An 18,320-nucleotide genomic window follows, 5' to 3' on the forward strand; every position below is an offset into this window, starting at 1 on the left:
TATTATTGTTCGACTTAACCTATAGGTAATCTATAGGCCAAATTCCTTGAAGTGGTATTCCTAGACCTAAGGAAGGGGTACACTTACTGTTATGATTTTTAAATTTTGTTTTGTTTTCTGAGACAGGATCTTGCTATGTAGTTTATGTTGGCCTTGAATTTACTATGTAGTTGTCTTGTCACCAGGTCAGACTGAGGAGGTTCACTTGAAATCTGGGCAGCCCGAAGAAGAGACAGAGTGGAAATGTCTGAACTTGCCTTTGTTTTCAGCTGCTTAGCTCAGCTGAACATAACTTGCTGGCTGTTCTCATGCTCTTATCCCGCCTAGTTCTCACAGCAGTGCTCAGCCACTTAGTCTCCCACCAGCCCTTGTAGCAGTCCACATTTATACCAAAATACACAAAGTAGTGCCAGTAATGCCCTTGGTTATCTAAGTTACTAACACGGGCCAGCATCAGTCTTGGTTATATCAGTTATTTACAATGAGACTAACAAGGTCAGCCTGAACTGAAATCTTGCTAACTGGATTTAATGTCCACCAGAACCCCCATCACACCACCAAAATGTAACCATCTTAGGCTTTATTTTCCCTAAAATCTACCTTCTTCAGGCTGTGGGGTATGATTTCTTAGTGGGTATGCAGGGCCACAGGGCTGATCTTTGTATCCACATGTTTTAAGTGTAATACTAGAAGAACTCAGTATAGGCCATAATAGAGTCCCTTGTTCTTGTACACTCAAGCATGTAGTCACCTTTGGGGGCCAGGCTGGCACACACATTCAGTTAGTCCAAGGCTGGAAGCCAAATTAGCTCTCCAGTTCTTTGCAAGTGTCTAATCTAGTCCATTTTCCTGGGCCCAGGCCCTCAGCATCTCTAAGGAGCTAAACACGTGTTTTTTTCCTGTTGGGATGTCCTCACTCTGAACAGCGCCTTGTGGGGAACAGAAAGTAGCTCGCTCCTCTGGGCAAACCCCTTTCTTCTTGTAGACTTTGGTGCAGTACATAACCTGTAAAACTGTACAAGGTGGCTCTCCTGGCCTTTCTATAGGCCCAGCGCTGGCTGTGCCCTGGCCTGCCTATCTTAACTGTTTTTCCTCTGTGTGACCTACTTCTTATAAGTTTTGCCACACGGCTTGGCCCCACTTGGGCTGATGGCCAACAAGTCACCCTGTGGCCCTTTACATAGAAAGCCAGAGTCAGTCCTCTATATACCACCTGTCAGTGCATATAGTAAGGGGGCCCTTTTCGCAGGTAATCATTACCTATGTGGCCCTCAGCTCAGCCCACTGACCAATCTGTCTATATCAGTATCAAACTAAAGAACTATGTTTCTGGCTGCACAACCACAGCTCTTTATTGTGGGGCAGACCCATGGCTCGACCTGTCCATATACCAGGCACTTGCTGGTATCAATAGCTGGTACTCCTTGTAGGGGGTTTCCTCTGGCTTCTTGGGTGGGTGGATGGATGGGATGATGGTGCAGCATCATCTATATACTCCACTGGCCCTAACACCTGCTGTAACTCAGCAGAAAGGGAACTTGTGCTCTGTACTCTGTTACACTAAATATGCTACTTGGCCAGCGTTGGCACTTAAACAATCTCTGTCTGGGGGAAAAATATCTATGATGTAGCCACCTAGTTGATGAATTAGTGGTTTGTACTTTTACAGGGGCTTCCCCAGTGATTGACTGACAGGTCTAGAAGGCTATATATAGCTGCTAGCTACTTTTCTATAAAAGAATAGCAGACCTCCATCCCCTTCTGTAATTGTGACTAAAATCCTAAAGGCATGTGTAGACATTTTGTGCACTGTCACAATCCCCAACCAAAGCTCTCAGTGGTTACAAGAACATGTAGTTCATAGCGGTGCCTGAGGTCAGTCACCTGCAGGGCTTGTGCCTATTGCATAGCCAGCTCTGCCACCCCAAATGTCTGCCTGGCATCTTCTGTCTATTCTGCCTATCTGAGGCTATACCCTTTTTATTCTGGTTGTACAAAGGTTTTAAGATCTGGGCTTAATGGGGAATAAAAGACCTCCAATACCCCAGAAGCCCTAGGAAAGTCTATTACTGTTTCACTGTGGTAGGGTGAGGACACTTCTGTATTTTATCAATAACAGCCTCTGGTATTGCCTCTGTCCCACCCAACCAGACAACTCTCAAAAACTTGATGAAAGCCCAAGGACCTTGGCCTTGCTGACAGCCCATCTACATGTCCAGACTTGCAAGAGAATCAGAGGTTACCATAAAATCATCAGTACAATGAAATAATTGCATGTCTCTCACGGCTGACTCATGGGGCTGACTATGCAGTCAAGTCCTTTGCCACCAGCCCATGACAGGCAGTAGGGCTGTGCAAATAACCCTGTGGAAACCTAGTGAATGTCCATTGTCTTCTTTCTCATGTGAAAGCAAGCTCTTTGCAGTCTCAACCCCAGGAAGATATCCACCTCCAGGATGTATTCTGGCACCAGGAAGATATGCGTAGTATAGCCTGGAGAAGCCAAATGACCTATACCTAGTCACAGTTGCTGGTTTCACTTTGATGGTACATCCCTTCTACCATATTGATGGCCCATGCAGGCCATCTTGCCCAGCAACTTATCAGGATTGTCATAAGGCAGGCTACAGTTTGTCCTGATGCCCACTAATGCAAGCATACACTGTACATTTGTAGGGGAGCAATGAATAGCAAGCACAACATGAAGTACTGCAGCCTGTCCCCTAACCGTGCTCCTTGGTCCTGCCCCTAATCAAAATTAAACCTGCATGGCATCATCCATGTTGGCTGTGGTGGATTAACAACTGTTGGTCAACTTGTAACACCCAGCTGAACTGAGTCACCATGGTCCTGGCGGCCCACCTGAGGATTATTGCCAGCAACGTAAGAGGCAGAACTGGAGAAGAAGTGTAGAGAAGCTGTTGGGTGCTGTTAGAAGCTGTTGGGTGCTGTTAGAAGCTGTAGGGAGCTTTTCCTGGAGGAGCTTATTATGCCTGCTTTCCTGATGAACTTGGCTATTCTCTTCATCAAAGGAGCTCGGAACCTTACTGTTACTGAGAATGGCTTTGGTTTACTTTTGTGGGGGAGCTCTGGTCCTCACTTTGACCACCGCTTCATAACTACACAGGGGAAGATGGTGCACTGCTCGGTCTCCAGGAGAAGCTTGTTGCCTTGGCTTTCCTGATGGGAACTTGGCTGTTCTGATTGGAGGAGCTCGAGACCTGACTATTGCTGAGGATGGCTGTGGTACTTTTTGGGGGAGCTCTGGTTCTTACTTTGAGTGTCGCTTTTTGTCTCCAGTGTAGATGCCTCAGCCTGCTAGCACAGATTCTTCATACCACTGGCACAGACTTTCTTCTAGCTTCCACCACTGACCTTTGGGCTTTGTAAAACAGGCCTGCATGGGACATTGTCATAGAATCTAGGCCTCCAGTTGGATTCATGGGAGGCACTGTTATGAACTCTAAGTCTTCAGCTGGACTCATGCAGGACATTTCTGTGGGATCCAGGCCCTCAGGTGGATTCTTTGGTCTTTAGTGTATGGACAGATTTCCTACACTCTGTATACGATTCTTTGGGTGACTATTATAAAATAATCTTATAAAATATGTGTCCTGTATTGTATTGTTCCCCGTGCAAAACCCCAAACTACAACAGTGGCCATCTAGTCCTACAAATTTATGGCCCATGTCTAGACCACTTGTGTCCCCCTGGGGAGCCCTTTTTTGGGACCTGTTGATAGGGGTGTAACTATCTTCAAAGAGTCAACAGCACATCATTTGGCTGTTTTTAGTCGGCTTGGGCTCCTGCTGCTGCTGCTGCTGCTGCTGCTGCTGCTGCTGCTGCTTCTTTTTTGGTCTTTTTGAGACAGGGTCTCGCTATGCAGTACAGGGTCTCACTATGCAGTTCAGGCTGGCCTTGAGCTCATTTAGCCCAGGCTGGTCTCAAACTTGCAATAATCCTCCTGGCTCAGCCTCCTGAGTGCTGGGATTACAGGTGTGCACCACCACACTCAGCAGGCTCCTGCTTCGTTACAGCCTGAACTTCTTGTTCTTTTCTGTGCCTTTCAGCATCTCTTGCAACTGCACTAGCTGCTTCCTCCACCCAGCCTTGGGTTCATTCCCAGCTTTAGATTTACCTTCTGGCTCCTGGCGATTGCCAGTTCCAGCTCCCTCAGGAACCTTGGTTGAGCTCCTCCCAATCCCCACCAGCCAGCTACATTTGCTGCCTCAGTCAAGCAGTGACTGTCCCATGTTCAGCCCCCGTGTGATGGGCATCTCTGGTGAGAGCCTCTCTAGACTGTCAGTGCTGTTATCTTTGGCTCTGGGAGCCATAACTCAGACATCTGAGCAGATCTGCTGCCTGAAGTTTCCTTGCAGTAGCCCTGTCTTAAAAAAAAATAAAAAATAAAAAACATGCTGGTCTCTTAACAAAGGTTTCGTCTTGGCCAGGACTGTGACAAATCCTGCCACATTACACCAAATGTCATGTCACCAGGTCAGACTAAGAAGATTCACTGGAGATGTGGGCAGCCTGAAGAAGGGACACAGAGAGTCATGGAAATATCTAACATGCCTTTATTCTCAGCTGCTCAGCTTAGCCACATGCACTCACAGTGATGTCCTCAGGCCCCTTGCCCATCCATTCTGTCCTCACCCACTTAAGTCTCCCACCAGGCCTTGTAGCAGTCTACATTTATGCCAAAATACACAACAGTGATAGGCATAGTAGCTCACTCCTGCAAGCTCAGTACTTGGGAGGTGATAGGTGTGAGCCACCATGCCCTACTATTATAATTATTGATCTGCAATTTATATACTAGAAAATACACAAGTTTGCAGCAAAAAACCAAAAAACTTCATTTTTTTGGTGAGTTTTTGACAAATACATGCACCTATGTAATAATCACCTCTACTCACATGAAGAGGTGCTTTGTTAAAATTTTTGCCAGGAGCAGTGGCATGTGTCTGTAGTCCCAGCACTCAAGAAGCTGAAGCATGAGGATCACTTGAGATCAGGAGTTTAAGGCCAGCATGGGCAGCATGGGGACACTCTATTTCAAATAATAATAATAGTATTTGGCATGTGCAACGCATTCATGTGGGTCACGCTCCCAACGCACAAAAAGCCAGAATGCAGTTTAGTGATGGAGTGCTTGCCTAACATGCCTTAGGCCCTGAGTTCCATCTCTAGCCCTCCACCCCCACCCCAAATAAAACCCTCCTGTCCACCCTCAATACACAGGTTCTGCCCAGAAGCCACTGATGTGCTAAAAATGGGGAACAACTGCCAAACGGTCCTGATACCCAGGCCTACCTGCCAGGTCACAAGTGGCATGCTGGGGTCCTTGTCAGCACTCACTTAATTATCAGAGTACATCCACTTAAACCCTTCCAATGTAAACAAGTTTATCCCTGTCCTGAAGGGATGCAGCACCTGGTCACACCCTTCCCAGACCTGGTACTAATCTAGCTGATTCCAAGCCTTCAACTAACATGATAGTACCTCTCTGGCTGGTGTAGTCACAAGGCAGATATGGCCAGACCTACCTATCCCTCTCCAAACACCAAGCCCCAGGGACCTGTACCAAGGTGATCCACTCATTCCCCCAGTCAGTGGTACAGCCTATAGGGCCTCAAGGGATCCCTTCAGATCTCACCCACCCACCCACACACACACACACACACAAAGCAACACATGAACCTGGCCCAAGGGATCTAGCAAAAACAACCTGTGGCTCCTTGGTGGAATGTAAAGGGATTCTGCAAGAGGAAAAAGGCAGTGTTACATGACAGGTGACAATAGCAAGAGGGAGATCAGTGCACTTTGTTAGTGCCCTCTGCGAGACTTAGGTCCTGAAAGACCTGCCAAGTCCTCTCTGGACTTAACAAAGGATAGGAGAGTAACAACCCTTGACCTGGAAAAGGGTTCATGCTGTTAAGGACTGTGTAAAGAAGGACTGCTACAGAATTAAGGTCTGTTTCCACCAGGTAGGACCCACAACTCACAGGGACAGGCCAGGCCTGGGGGCGTCTCTCAGGGGAAAGCCACTGGGAAGTGCCTAGCATGCCACAATCAAGGCCAAAATGTGCACTTAGGGTCTGCAACTAGCTCCTCTCAAGTAAGAAACAATTAAGAACTTCTAGGTAACAAAGCAAAACAGAAATAACAGGATGTGCTACACACTTTAGGTTTTCTGTTGTTGTTACTTCTTGCTTGTTTGGACTTTTGTTTTGAGACAAAGTCTCCTTATGTATTCCAAGCTGGCATCTGGCCTCCAACTGCTAGTAGTCCTTTTACCTCAGTCTCCCAGGTGCTGAGATTACAGGCATGTGCCACCATGCCTGGCTTAGACACTTTGGAAAGAATACTGAAATGATAATAGACTTTGCTTCCCAGAAAACTCAGTCTAATAAAGGCAGACTTGGAAGGCTTCATATGTACTGACCAGAAGCAGCTTCAGGGGTCTGTTCTTTACTATATGAAGTACAAACCCCCTAGCTGTGTGGCAGACCACCACAGCCAAACCCTGCTGTCATCAAAGGTAAGTACCGCTCTGTTTTCTTTTCTATACATCTTTTACCTCTATAAAAGATGTTTTATTGTGTTTTTCTTTTTTTTTTTGGTTTTTCTCCGGTACCAGGAACCGAACTCACGACCTTGCACTTGCCAGGCAGGCGCTTTGCCGCTGAGCTAAATCCCCAGCCACCCCGCCCTTTTTTTTTTCCCCGCTCTCAGTATTTCCTAATTTTTCACAAAAAAACATATGAGGTATGATTGTATAGTGAATGTTTAAATTTTGAAAAAATTTATTACAGTAAGACATATTGTCATTAATGCTCGTCAAAATACTCTTACTTTGAACACACTTATCCCATTATTCTTCACTTTCCGAAACAATTCTAGAAGTCCTCTTTTGTGTCTTTTTTTTTTTTTTTTTTGAGACAGGCTGGCCTCAAACTTTCAGCAATCCTCCTACCTCTGCCTGCTGGGTTTACAGGTGTGCACTACCACATCTGGCTTCTTTCTTGTCTTTAGTTGAGCTGTTCTGGCTATCTTAATGTCCTGAATTAATTCAAAATGCTTACCATTCACTGTTTTTTTGAACTTGGGAAAGAGCTAGAAGTTGCATAGTGTCAGGTGTGTTGAACAAGGTGGGTGAAGACATACTATAATTTTTTTCAAGCCTGTCTTTTCACTGGATGGCACATGGCAGCAGCATTCACCATACTTTTGATCATATCTCATAAAGACATTCATATGAAAGAAGACTTCCAGAACTGCTTCAAGAAGTGGCAAGAGCCAGGTGTGGTGGTGCACACCTGTAATCCCAGCACTTGGGAGACTGAGGCAGGAGGATCGCTGTGAATTCAAGACTAGCCTGGGCTACAAAGTGAGCTCAAGACCAGCCTGAACTGCATAGCGAAATCCTGTCTCAAAAAAAAAAAAAAAAGAAGAAGTGGCAAGAAGCCAGGCATGATGGTGCATGCCTATAATTCCAGCACTTAGGAGGCTGAGAGGACGATTGCCACAAGTTCAAGGCCAGTCTGGGCTACATAGTGAATTCAAGGCAAGTATGAATTACACAATGAAACCTTGTCTCAAAAGAAACAAAACAAAGCCAGGTGTGGTGGGTGCACTCCTGCAATCCTAGTACTTGGGAGGCTGAGGCAGAAAGATCACTGTGAGTTTGAGGTCAGCCTGGGCTACATATTGAGTTCAAGGCCAGCCTGAACCATATAGTGAGATCTTGTCTCAAAAAACAAAGAAGTGGCAAAAATTATGGCATAAGTGTGTTTGAGGAGGAGTATTTTGAGGGAGGTTAACTTCAATGTGTCTTACTGTAATAAATTTTTCAAAATTTAAACACTATATATTTTGATCATACTGCATTTGTTTACTGTTTCTAGAAAATGATGACAAGCAAAAGGAAGACATTGTACATTTTTGTAGATGTAAAAGATGGATATTATTCTTTCTTTAAGGAAAAAAAGAACCACAGAATGCAACCTTTGCCCCAGTGCTCCTGGAGTCTGGAGGCAGCTTGGGGTTGTACCCTATGGTTTCCCCCATAAATTACCCTCATCTATGGTACCAGAAAAGGGATAATAACAAGTACTCAACACTGTGAAAGACCTCCTTGAGTGGTTCCTGCTGGTCTCTGATTACCTGAGGATTAACAACTCCAGTGAGACTTTGTGCTGAAGGCACTGGCACCTGCTGTGGGTACTGGGGTGGGGGACAGTGGTGGGCCACAGAGCTCAGCAAGCTACACTCAGGCCTTATGCAGGACTCTAGCACAGGTGCTACCCTTCCTAGCTGGGTGTCCTCCTCCAGCCCACCCGCAGAGGGGAGATGGCAGAGAGTTGATGCTGACCAACTTTAGTATAGATAAATGTCACACATGAGTCCACAGGCAGCATCTGTCTCACTTCTTGCTACATCTGAGAAGCTTCGCATATAGGAAGCCATGGCTACAAAGGCATAATCAGCCTTTCCAACACCTCATCCACTCCCATCTGACACTCCCAACACTCCCATCTGACACTCCCAACACCTCAGTGACCCTGCCAACACCTGCCTCAGTGACGTCAATCCTGCTCTGCCAACACTCACTTCAATGACTTCAACTCAACCCTGCCAATACTCACCTCAGAGACTTCAATCCAACCCCACCAATATCTACCTCAGTGACCTCACCCCAGCCCTGACCAGTACCTGCCTCAAGTGACCTTAATCCAGCACCCCTTACAACCACCTCATGACTTAAATCCAGCCCCCTGTGGACACCCACCTCAGTGACAACTCAGCCCCATCATCCATCTCACTGACTTCCATCTGACTCCACCAACACCTCAGTGATTTCAATTCAACCCTGCCAACACCCACCTCAGTGACTTTAATTTGTTTTTTTGTTTGTTTGTTTGTTTGGGGTTTTTTTTTTTTTTTTTTTTGGCTTTTTTCCTGGTACCAGGAATCGAACTCATGACCTTGCGCTTGCCAGGCAGGTGCTGTGCCGCTGAGCTAAATCCCCAGCCCCTCAGGGACTTTAATTTGATCCGCTCTGATACACAAATTTTTCTTCCCCTGGGGCTCCTGAAGTGGGAGAAATGCTATGAAGCTTGTGAATGGCAGGAAGAAGAGCAGGCTGGGCCCCTGGACATCATGCACAGAGGCAGACAGCTGTAGACACAGGGTCCTGCCTGGAGCAGACTCATCTGAGGCCAGAAGTAATGGAATATGCATCGGAACCTGTGACCTTTCTCTGAAAGCATCCAAACCCCTAAGCATTACCCCTACCTGCCTCAACCTGCTCCTAGCTGAGGACACTGCACTATTTCTCTGGATCTTTCACAAATCTGGGGTGCATCACAATGAGACAGAGCTCACAGGCACATCCCACTCATTGAAGCAGCACCACCTCTACGGCAGTCTGTTCAAGACTTCCCTCCTTTCCAGCCTCAGTGCAACAAGCAGATCAGAAAGCATGCTGGGGGGCCTAGGGAACAAAGAACGAGTGTGCCCTCCACACCAGTGCACAACCCTGTGCACACACCCATATATATGTAGTGCTACTGCACAGGCAAGACATGCCCCCGCATCCTGCTCTGTGCTGCCACCCTACCCCTCTCCTGAAGATCTGATGCAGCCTCTGGTTCATTGCCCACCTTTAATACTTCTAATCTGTACATTATGACTTGTGATTCAGTCCAGGGTATCCCTAGCCGCTTCGTAATTCTGAGGGGTCCTATGCAGACAGGAAACACACCTCTGGTGAACAAGCTGCATTTCAACAGCTTGGGGAGGCCACTGTGGTGGCTGTGCAAGGCTCAGGGCACATTTTACAGCACCATGCAGACAGCCCAGTAGCCACAGCTGTGAGGACAACACTGACAGCTGGCGAACTGGGGACCCAGGCACCCCCTGGCAAGGTGACCTAGGAGTGGAGGCTCTCACACTCAGAGGGGGCCACAGGAAGATACATCCTGCAAATACAGATGGGCTATTAGGAGAAATCTGATGTTCAGATATAAAAATACCCGGAGGAAGGAATAAAGCAACTCAGAAACAATCAGGAGAAGCATCCATTTGAAAGATAACGAAGAAAGTCGCTGATCTTACCTGTGCGCCCCTGGAGTAGGACCTGAAGATGGTACAGAACCTGCCCTGGCCCGACGTATCCCTGAAACACATGGGGAGGGTCAGGAGGAACCACAGCCATGGGACCCTCTGGGTGCAAATGTGGTCCCTGTGTGAGAGGCTTGCATCCCACTTTCTCTCACTCTGAAGCTCACCCTGAACATGCTGGGGACACTGGGGGAGGGTGGCTAGAGCTGGCACAGATGGACTGTACCAGAAAGGTGCCAAATGCACAGACCACACCAGTAGAGCACCTTTAGACCACCTAGGCAGGCAGCAGAGGGGATCATCCTTAATCACCTGGTCGAGTGAGTCTCCCTGTTGGGTCTACGAGCCTGGGACACTTCTGGACAATCTCAGACCTGGGGTATTCACACCTTTGAAGTTCTGGGATATGGTCTTTAAGGTGAAGCCCATAAAAGGCTGTGGAGAAGGGCTGTAGCCCCTGCGGAAACAAGATTTTATGGGCAAAAAGGAAAGGAGGCTCTATCAGAACTAAATGCCCTACACTTTGTTTTTCCTACCACGGAGCAAAATTCTACTTGAATAGGTTATGTTTAAATGGCTACTGCAAGTGAGAGGTAGGTCGGGCACCTTCCTGCTTTCTCACTTGGCTTCCTTGTCTCCATCTGATCACCCTGACTCACCAGAGCTCCAGCTTGACGCGACGGCCGTCCAGTAGGATGGTGGTTGTCTTGTAGTCAATCCCTGGGAGGAAGCATGGGGGAAGCGACCATTAGCAACACCTCACTCAAGTCTGCTGCAAAGTAGAGAAAAGCTTCCTCTACTCCCACAGTGACCTACTGGGAAGCAGGGTGCACACTGCCCTAGGCTGTGGCATTCTCAAGACCCCAACCCAGCACATAGTAAACATAGGGATCATAACAGGATATCAGCTGCATGTTATCTCTGCCACCTTTTCCAGCCTCTCCTGGGGCTCTGAGCCCAGCATTCCTACAGGAGGACGGCGAACCTCCACTCTGACCTACTGTATACAGACTCTGAAGCTGAACACTCAAGGGATGATGCATTTCCCAGTTCTCAGGTTCACCTCCCCCTCCACCCCCCATGCTGGCAACTGGAGTGTGCTTGGAGCACTGTCAAAGGTGAAGCAATGTTTTATCTTATTTTATTTTATTTTATTTTATTTTGATACAGGGTCTCACTATGTAGTTCAGGCTGGCCTTGAACTCACTATGTAGCCCAGGTTCACCTAAAACTCTAGTGATCCTCCTACTTCAGCCTTCCCAAGTGCTGGGATTATGGGCTTACACTACCATGCCTAGCTAACAATAAAGTAATCTTTTAAAACACTATGTAGGAAAACTCTCCAGGGAACCTGGGCTTACTGTATCTTAGTTTTTACACATTTATGGGAAAGGGTCAGTCCAAGAGAAATTGGTGGCAGCAGGTAGCCCTGGATATTTGGCTTACAGGCAAAATTAGAACCTTTCCAAAAGCACCAACCTGTAGCCCTCAGTCATCATTTCCAAGCCTTAAAAACATATCAAGGTCTTGCCTTTTGGGGGGCAGTACTGCTGAGTACTGAGTTACATTCCTATTCCTTTTATGTTGACACAGGATCTCACTTAGTCACTAAGTTGTCCAAGGTAGGCTCAAACTTTTGGGCCTTCTGCCTCAGCCTCCTCCACTAGGGTTACTGATGTGGGCCACCACGCTCAGCTAAGATTTTGCCTTTAATAACTCTTGCTCCACGGGGGCTTGGAAATGGACAGTTTTTAAATACAGGTGTCACTCTTGCATGAAGAGTGTGTCATATGAACAGTGTATTTCTTTTTCTTTTCTTTTCTTTTTTTGGTACCAGGAATCAAACTTAGGACCTTGCACTTGCCAGGCAGGCACTTGTGTTACTGAGCTATATCCCTGACCCTTGAGTGTATTTCTGTGTGTGTGCATGTGCGTGAGTGCATGGAATCCACCCTATAGGATGTCTACATTGCATCCTCCTTCAGTGGCTTCTTATGGGCCATCCTTCTGCCTGGCCTGTTAACTGCACATCAAAATCTGTCTCTCGTACACAGAAGGACAGTATCAACAGAGTGAAAAAGGTAACCCACAGAATGGAAGAAAATATTTCCTAATCATGTATCTCATCAGGGTCTATTTCTTTATGGAACTCCTTTAATTCATTAAAAACCAACTTTATTAGAAATGGCCAAACACTTGAGTTGCTATTTCCCCTAAGAAGATACCACAATTGTAATAAGCACAAGAAACGATGCTGAGCACTGCCAGCCATAAGGAAACACGAACCAAAACCCCATGCTACGATTTCACATCTGGGGGACAGGTAGATTCAGAACAGTAGTCAGCCAACACAGTAAGGATGTGGAGAAGGGACCAACCTACACTGCTGGGGGCTGTAAATGCCGGTTATACAACCATGCAAGCATCCATGGTACTACTGAGTTGTGCACTTACACACAGTTAAGACATTATACCTTTGACAGGGTCTATGTAGTTCAGGTCGGCCTTGAACTCACTATGTAGCCCAGAGAGGCCTCAAACTCATGGTGATCCTCCCATCTCAGCCTCCCAAGCGCTGGGATTACAAGTACGTGCTGCCACACCCACCAAGCCATTACATCCTTTTTTTTTTTTTTGAGACAGGGTCTCGCTATGCAGTTCAGGCTGGCTTTGAGCTTACTTTGTAGCCCAGGCTGGTCTCAAACTTGCAATGATCCTCCTGCCTCAGCCTTCCAAGTGCTGGGATTACAGGTGTTCACCACCACGCCTGGCAGATCTTATGCTAAATGCCTTCACACAAAAAGTAAAGGGTGTGTTGTGTACACCCTCAGGGAGAGACAACAATCAGGCCTAGCTCCAGCTCTCCTGTGCCCTCTTTTCAGCTCTGCTTCTCCGGTTCCTGGATTTCCATCGAATAGGAATCTCAATGCTAGTAGCTGCAGCTCCCACAAGCCCATGAGGACATTACTGAAATGATTTCAATGTTCCTCGTTGAGACCAGGATTATTTCCATGGCCAGATCTCACAGGACAGCCTTGATTGTGCTGGGGGACTCTCCCAAGCTCAGACTCCTAGGAAAGGTACTGCTCTGCCACAAAGTCACCCCTAGATGGTGCTGTGGATCCACACCTGGCCAGGGAGCTGCAGCTGCTACGACACAGCACTGGATGCCTGGGAAAAGTCTGGAAGATTTTTGTTACCACAGACCTAGGGCATAAAGACCCATGCCAATGTCTCAGCCTATGACCACCACCATAAGCACTGTCCTCAGAGAAGCTCTGAGGCCAACCCTGCCGCTGACTCTGCTGTCCAATGTGACTACTTTTTGAAAGGCTCATCCAGAAGACACCTGCCTCTGGGAACCTGAAATTTATGCATTTACTGCTCTCATAGTGGGCACAGGACAGAGGAGCCCCAGCCCTGTGAGGGCTGTGAGCTCTTCTAGAACAGAAACACTTCAGCACTGGGGACCATGCCCAGCCACTCAGAAGAGAGGCCACTGAGAGGGTGGAAGGGTCCTACCCATTGGCTGTACACACACTCAGTGGTTCTATGGTCTTCGGGAAACAGGGCCATATTCTGTGAACACAGTCTGTTGAAGGTCTTGCTACTGGTAACCTAAGGTTGCTGGGCCACAGGATCCAACTCCAGAGATCTTCTTTTTTTTCCCAGAGATCTTTTTTGTTTGTTTTTTTGAGATAGGGTCTCACTGTATATTCCAAGATTGCCCTGAACTCACAGCAATCCCCCTGCCTCTGCCTCCTGAGTGCTGGGATTATAGGTGTGTACCACCACATCTGGCTTCCAGAGGAAATCTTGACTCTCAAAGAGAAAGGACTGGGGCTGGGGATGGTGGCACATACCCACCACGCCTATAATCCCAGCACTTAGGTGGCTGAGGCAGGTGGATAACTGAGAGTTCGAGGCCAGCCTGGGATACCTAGTGAGTACTAGGCCAGTCTGAACTACATAGCAAGACCAGTCTCAAAAGGGGGGTATGACTGGAGCTTGCCAGGGACAGATGTCTCCATTCCCTGCCAATCTGGTACCAACCAACATGGGCACAGGAGGAAAGCTGGGTAGTACAGGGCCCTGTAGATCCACAGAGGTGACAGGGCAGTAGGTTCCTAAAGGTGACGGTGTGATTCACTTGAAGGCAGGTGCAGGGAGCCCATCTCAAAAAAAAAAAAAAAGCCCAAAGATTCAGATGAGAGCAGAGTTCTTAGGCTTGGAAAATTTGGTCAAAGATAACTAAAAAATATCGAGCATATTCTTTATGTACTCGATCCTCTCACCCATCTCCCTAATGTGCATAATAATTTATCCTATGCAGCCAGGTATGGTGGCACATACCTGTAATCCCAGCACTCTTGAGAGTCTGAGGCAGGAGGATTAAAAGTTTGAACCATCCTGAGTACCTCAGTGATTTAGTGAGCCACTGTCTCAAAATAAAATATATTTTAAAAAGGGCCAGAGATGTAGCTCAGTGCGAACGGCCTTGCATTCAATCCCCAGAACAAACACATGCAAGCACACAGCCATGTGCACACACACACTCCACCTTATTGTGTGCTTTATAAATTAATGCAAAAAACAGACACCAAAGAGAGACTTGCCCTTAGGATGACAGTGTGTCTTTGCCTAGGACAGTGTGGGGTCAGCCAAGTATCATGAACGAGCCCTAACATTCTCAACTGTCCTTTTCACCTCAGTCTTAAAACACTGTGCTGCCTACCTGTTTCCTTTCTTCCTCTCTCTCTGTCTCTCTTTGATTTTTTTCAGGCTGGCCTTGAACTTACAGTGATCCTCTTGCCTCAGTCTTCTAAGTGCTGGAATTATAGGCATGTGCCACCAAGCCAGGCCACTGTGCTGCTTTTTAAAAGATGACAGGCTAGGGGTGTATCCCGATGGTACAGCACACGCTCAGCATTATGTGAGGCCCTGGGTTTAATCCCTAGCACCAAAAGTAAAAATAAATAACATTTGAGAGTTTTAACCAAAATATTTAAAATTTACACAGTATGGCATGACCATTCAGAACAGAATATAGCTATCAGAAAACGGTCCAGTTCTACAGGTATCTAAGTACTGGCCAGGCAAGCCAGGTAGGTATTCATCCAGCTCTCAGGCAGGAAGCACAGGCACTAAATTAGTAGACTGAGGGCTTAAAGAGGCCACAGGTACCCAGCAGTAGGTGACCACAGGTAGAGAGGCAGACAACTTTGCTGTCAGCCTTTCCCAGCCTTTCCCTTCTCAAAGCCTGAGAGGACACAGGATAATTCTCCTTACTCTGAAAAACATCTTTTTCTTGACCTTCAAAAATCCAAACTCAGCTTCCCCTAGTCCTGTCTCAGGCTTGGCCAAGCAGTGGCCAGAAGGGTCTAAAGGAACTAAGTAGGGTCCTCTCAGCCTCCTCCCTAGCAGGAATGGGTGCTCTAAACATCTCAGCACCAAGGTTCAGTAACAAGGACCCCAGTGTCTCCAATGCTCATCACACAGCCCTGCGGGGGCTCTGCACCCAGCATCCACAGGAAGCACAGTCCAGGCGACAGGCAGACACTCAGAAGGCTAATGACATCCACATTAAAGGGTTGTGCCAGGACCACCCAAGAGGGAGCCCTTGGCCTGAACTGTTTCTAAGAGGAGCAATTATCTAAGGCTTAAGGGCAAGCAGGCATGGGAGGAGGGCTGGGCGAAGGGTGGGGGAAGCTGGAGAAGCAGGGCAGCTGGAGGCAGACCAGTGACCTGGAACAAGGCCTGGAGCCTGGGCACTGGGGCATGGTGGGGCACAGAGGGCACAGGCTGTCAGAGTTGTCAGAGCCTGGGGAAAGGCATCAGCAGTTTGAAGTCTAAACAATACCCATGGGGGATCCCCTAGTGCTAACAAGAAGCCTACCTACTTTGCACTCTTTTGGTGTGCCATTCATCTGTTCCCTCTGCCTAAAAATCTTTTTTTCTTTAATAAGCTGATACACTATTCAGTTTAAAGAGCAAAGGCCCCCAGCTGATAGGTGCCAAGGCTTCCGTACCTGTTCAGCACCCCTTCTTCCACCAGCCTTGCCCACTAGCTTGGCTCTGTCCTCCAGTCTTCTTGCTCATGTGACCCTAGCAAAGTGGGGCCTCTTGGCATCAGAAATAACACAGCACTCCTACATGACATATACCAGCATCAGCACCATGAGATTCCAGACAGGGAAACTGACACAGGGAAGTCAGAACATCTGCCCCATTCCTTAGAGCAAAGCCATCAGCCAGGGTGTCTGGCTCTGTCTGCTACAGAGTTACAATGTCTTGTCCAAATTACATGAGATCAAATCCTGCAAAGCCACACCCAAGCCTTGCCTGGTGCCCACGGACTCCTAGGAGAGTCACCTGATTCTTTTATGGGGTCTTTTTCTCTAACAGCTCTTAGGGCATTTTCTCTGCTCAGTGCTTTGTGTGGCCCTTTCTGGCTGAACACCATGTGTTTGCACTCTTGAGCTCATCCTTCCACATGTCCAGCTCCCATCCTTTGTCCTGGCCTGTGCTGGCCAGAGTGGCTTCCAGGACAGCCATCTGATTTTTTAGCCTTTATGTTTTTTGTTTGTTTGTTTGTTTCAGACAGGGTCTCACTATGCAGTTCAGGCCTTGAGCTCATTATGTAGTCCAGGCTAGTCCTGAACTCATGGTGATCCTCCCATCTCAGGCTCCCAACAGTGGCGATTACAGGCATGCACCATCATCTCCAGCTAGCCTTTCTATATTTTAAAATGTAGAACTGTTGATTTGTAACATATCTGGATGTCCCTTCTGACAGAATCTCAATTACTGTGCTTAGAGGTGGCCACTCATCATCACCTCATGGTGGAATGTGTCCCCTGAGGTCCTTTTCTGTTTTTCGTCATATTTTAGTGACCTTGGTTGTCCCTTCACCTTCCAAAAAGGTGCTACGATGCTGCTGGGAGATCTTTGTGACTCTGGCTTGTGACCAGGGGCTCAATATTAAGCTCTCAGCACTGATGGTTTGTCTGGGGATTACTTCCCTTGGACTGAGGTTGTGCGGCAAAGACTTGACTCCTGCTTTGGGCTTCTGTCTGCCAGTCCCGGGGTAGGGGGTATCAAAATCTCGCCATTTAGAACTGACTTGCGGGGCTGGGGATTTAGCTCAGCAGCACAGCACCTGCCTGACAAGCGCAAGGTCATGAGTTTGATTCCCGGTACCGGAAAAAAACAAAAACAAAAACAAAAACAAAAAAGAGCTGACTTGGGCTCAGGGTGTAGTTAACTCCTTGTTTTTCTCCACCTTCCACCATACCCAGTAGTATCTGTTGTCCACGGCTTGATTCTCCCAGAGAACAAGTCCTTCCTGTGGACTGTGACATGTTAGTATTCTGGGCACCTGCCCTGACTGCAACCCATTTTGCTCACTTATACCTATTTCAGGGGTGCCATGTAGCCCCTCAGTGGGCCCTAAAAGCATACCTGGTTTCTAAACCATCAACTCTCTCACTTTACAAATTTTTGTGTTTTTAAAACAATGCCTTCATTGTTATTTCAGGGGGTTTCCAAAGGTAGAGGTAATTCACTTTTGACTTTCTAAAAAATTTCTACTATATACCAGGCATTATTTTGGAAGCTGAACAGGCTTAAACTGACTGTTAAAACAGATCATGAGCTACAGCAATGGCTCTACATACACCCAGTGGGTTGTTCACAATCTGTGAAGACATTTTTTGGCTGTCATAAGATCAGGAGGTACAGGTGAGGGACATGAGCTGAGCTACTATGTACTATGAGGAACTATCCTGAGTCTCACAAATGCACAGAGACCCAGGCAGGTTTTCATACAGCTGAGATGCCTATGCAGAACTGCATGGACACAGCTGATGTTGCACCCACATTAGCCCTATCATGACACTGTGCTTCCCAGAATGCCAATGTCACACAGTTAAAGAAGACAGTGTTTTATTTGCTCAGGACTTGTCAAGAGTTGTTCACTGTTTTGAGGGGGAAAAAATTCTTGCATCCATGTAATACTGGCAGTACTAGATGCCCTTACCTGCCACCTTTTCAGCACCTAGCTTGCTGTGAGGAGTGGCTGAGCTGGAGATCGACCACACATTTAGGGCTAAAGCAAGGCCAGTCCAGCAGGTGTCTGGCTTTGGTGTTCTTCCAGGTTGACTACAGCACAGATATCTCTGAGAATGTTTCAT

General features: G+C 47.2%; 1 protein-coding gene across 1 annotated transcript in view; it reads right to left on the reverse strand.

Moving 5' to 3' along the window:
• The window catches only part of Rab40c (RAB40C, member RAS oncogene family), a gene marked incomplete at its 5' end in the record, with an annotated part of 36,290 nt that overhangs the window by 7,107 nt on the left and 10,863 nt on the right, over positions 1-18,320 (reverse strand). Inside the window, 2 exon segments of the mRNA XM_005391634.2 lie at positions 10,123-10,183; positions 10,788-10,848. Coding sequence (XP_005391691.2) covers positions 10,123-10,183; positions 10,788-10,848 — 122 coding nt within the window.

This window comes from Chinchilla lanigera, unplaced genomic scaffold, assembly GCF_000276665.1.
Source record: "Chinchilla lanigera isolate Chin_1 unplaced genomic scaffold, ChiLan1.0 scaffold00041, whole genome shotgun sequence".
In the NCBI taxonomy this organism is placed as follows: domain Eukaryota; kingdom Metazoa; phylum Chordata; class Mammalia; order Rodentia; family Chinchillidae; genus Chinchilla; species Chinchilla lanigera.